Raw genomic sequence first — 2902 nt, forward strand, 5'->3', positions numbered from 1 at the left:
TAGAAGAAACCTTCAAATACAAAATGAATTGGCATCTAGAAAACTGATGTGCAAGATGAAAGGAACATGATTTATACAGTGCTAAGTAGTACACCCCTCTTCACTCATGCATGTACTGACAAGCGTGTGGTTGAAAATAAGCACGAGATGGCACAATAGTTCCTAATTTTTCCTACCCTAATCAAAAGAATTTAAGCCTAACTATAGCTAAGATGGTACTCCATTATTGATCCCAATCAAGAGAGACTGAAGATCGAGCAGCAGTAACTCACATGATCTCATCAAGAGTCAAAAGTAGAAATGAAAAGAATATTAACTCATGATCAAACGGTTGTTCGTACGTCCGTAGTACCCCGTCCCGTATGCATCTTTGGTTTTGCTCAGAGCCAGAGACTCAGAGCCAGAGCGCGCCGGCGTCCTTGAGTATGGGCACGAGCTCGCCGGAGATGTGCACGGCCATGAGCCAATCGAGCCCACCGAGGATCCTCCCACCGACGAAGACCGCCGGCAGCGCGACGACAGCCTTGCCTCCAGCGTTCCCGGCCACCGCCGCGGCGAGCTCGGCCGGGAAGCTAAGTTGGTATGGAAGAACTGCTGTGCCGCGGGAAATCCTTCTCTATACAAGTTCTCGTACGAGGTTTTTTAACAGAACTTCGATAGGCGAGGGTTCGTCTCCATTTTAGTGACACTCTTCCTCAAGCAAGGCAGCCGATAAGTCATCGAAGGGTTTGTTTGAATAATGGACACCGCCCTCCTCACCACCTCCCTGCCGTCGTCCCTCGCCGCCGCGTCGTCGAGCCGCGAGCCCGCTCTCCTGTCCGGCCGCGCCCTCGGCCTCGGCCTGCTCGGACCGCCGCGGGCACGCCGGCAGCCGGTCAGCGTTGTAGGGGATCGCTTGGTACATCTCGATCGGCCGAGCAACGTACGATGTGATTGATCTCTTCTCTTTTCCGCTCGATTCGCTATTGCTGCGCCAAGTCCCTTGCCGCCGCCATGGACGCCTGCTTCTCTGCTTCCCCCGCGTTCGCTCATGCTCCGGTTGCCGCCTGCGTGTGGACTTGTACCGCCACTCTACTGCGTGTGCGCAAGGGCCGCAAGGTAAGAGGCGCCCAGCTCCTTCCGCTTCTCGCCCACGCCATGGCGTGCGCGCTTCTGTAGAGAAAAATAGCTCAGAGTTCAATGAGATGAAAATCATCAGTACAACCGCCTGAAACCATCAGTTCAAGTAGGGTAACAGAATAATATTCTGTTACACGTAACAGAATAGCCCAGATGTCTATATATATATATATATATTTGAGTTTTAGTCCTCTACAACATTCACTTATTGCTATTTCTTCAAGTTGACTTTTTTTGCTAAGTGAATGTGATCAGACCCTTCCCCCTCTATGCTAAACTCAACCCAGTCTATTCACAAATTCTTCATGTGCGTTTTATTTGGAACTCGTTCAAAATCTTCACTGTGTCCTTGTCAACTAAAGAATTTGCGAACGAAACATTAAAATTTTCATATCTCAATTTTTTGGCTTTTGCTGCTCAAACCGTTTCACATCCCACAAAATGATTATTCTATTCACCCATGATCTGACATGATCTCCACCTCACTGTATGTGGGTGACACATGTTGCTACGATGAGAAAGGTCAGGGGCACGTTCGTCCAATTTCTTTGGGCGGGCATTTTTTCACCTCGGTTATAAATACCCTCACCCTCATCAGACTTCATTTACCCCGCTCGACCTCACTCCCCTTGCTCGAGCTCTCAGACCTTGCGCCTCCGCTACTTCCATCGTCGCTGGTGAGGAAGAGCTTCACTGCCTCGACCTCGTCGCCGTCGTACTCACGCCGGCCGCGGAAATCTTCACTCTGCCGCCACCGTAGTTGTCTTCCGCCGCCGAGTTAGGGCGTGGAAGATCTGAACGGGTGAACTTCCCATCTACACTTCCCAGTTTGTCGTGTTCTTCATCAAGGGTAAATAAAATCTATTTTTACTGCCCTTGTTGATTCTGATGATTTTCACAAAATCTTCAAAAGGTGTTTATTCTTCAACTTCCCCACTAGTTAAACACCTCACATGCATCTGTTCTTGATCTATTTCTCCAAGCAATGTTTTTCTTCATCATTCCTCAGTTGTGTGGATTTTTCAATCTATACAACTCTGGAACCTAAGTCAAAGACCGCTTAGTGAAACTCCTCAAGACACTCCTGGTCAAATACCTCAAACTTGCTCTTTTTAAAAAACTTCTGAGAACGCATGTGACCTCTCCAAATTCTTGGCACCTATACTCTGTTCATAGGTACACATGTCTGCTACTGAATCACTAGGTTCTCATCAACTTAAATCATTTGCAGCGTTCCTCAAAGACAAATTGCATTCCTCTTCAGAGAATTCTGTTGTTCAAATTCCTCAGCAGAAGAAAATGGCAGATGGCAAGAAACCTCAGAAGGGAGGAAAGAGATTGGAAGTCAACACAATGTTTGAGATCCCTGTTGACATCTATGCAGGGTACTGCACTCCGGTTGAAGAAACAAAGAATGAGCGCAAGATGCGCATTCAAAGGATAGAGAGGAGATGGGCACGTGAATGGAGGGAGTACATATATGTCACTCCTAAATATATGAAGAAATTCGCTCTACACCCTCCTTGCCCAAGACCTTCGCAGGTACCTGGCCAAATTGCTAATCCCACTAGCCTCAAGCACGGTGAGGACTATCCTGATGAATGGGCCAGGCGGCAAGCAAAGTTGGCCAAAATGTCCAAGGAAGCAGTCAAGAAATTCAATGAAGATTCTGCCGCTACCGCTGCTGAGGCCTCTGCTAGCAAGCCAAAGAAGGCTATGCCCAAGAAGCCTGCACACAAGCCCAGTTCCTCAGCTGCAATGCCCTCACGGCCAAGCTCGTCAA

At 48.3% G+C, this 2902-nt stretch overlaps 1 protein-coding gene across 1 annotated transcript; it reads right to left on the bottom strand.

Annotated features, from left to right (window-relative positions):
• Positions 1-394: 394 nt before the first annotated feature.
• On the bottom strand, positions 395-904 carry LOC123131516 (monothiol glutaredoxin-S9-like). Its single transcript, XM_044551171.1, has 2 exons — positions 748-904; positions 395-594 (listed from the first exon to the last, which is right to left on the bottom strand). The coding sequence occupies exons 1-2, from the start codon at positions 902-904 to the stop codon at positions 395-397; spliced, it is 357 nt and encodes a 118-aa protein (XP_044407106.1).
• Between the last annotated feature and the right edge of the window lie 1998 nt (positions 905-2902).

Source organism: Triticum aestivum, chromosome 6A (assembly GCF_018294505.1).
Source record: "Triticum aestivum cultivar Chinese Spring chromosome 6A, IWGSC CS RefSeq v2.1, whole genome shotgun sequence".
Taxonomy (NCBI): Eukaryota; Viridiplantae; Streptophyta; class Magnoliopsida; order Poales; family Poaceae; genus Triticum; species Triticum aestivum.

What these genes read in the sequence shown, in the direction of transcription:
- LOC123131516 (XM_044551171.1), bottom strand. Translation starts at nt 904, where the DNA reads ATGTACCAAGCGATCCCCTACAACGCTGACCGGCTGCCGGCGTGCCCG. An exon ending in GGGAGGTGGTGAGGAGGGCG is followed by an intron (nt 595 to 747) that starts GTGTCCATTATT and finishes CCCGCGGCACAG; the next exon opens with CAGTTCTTCCATACCAACTT.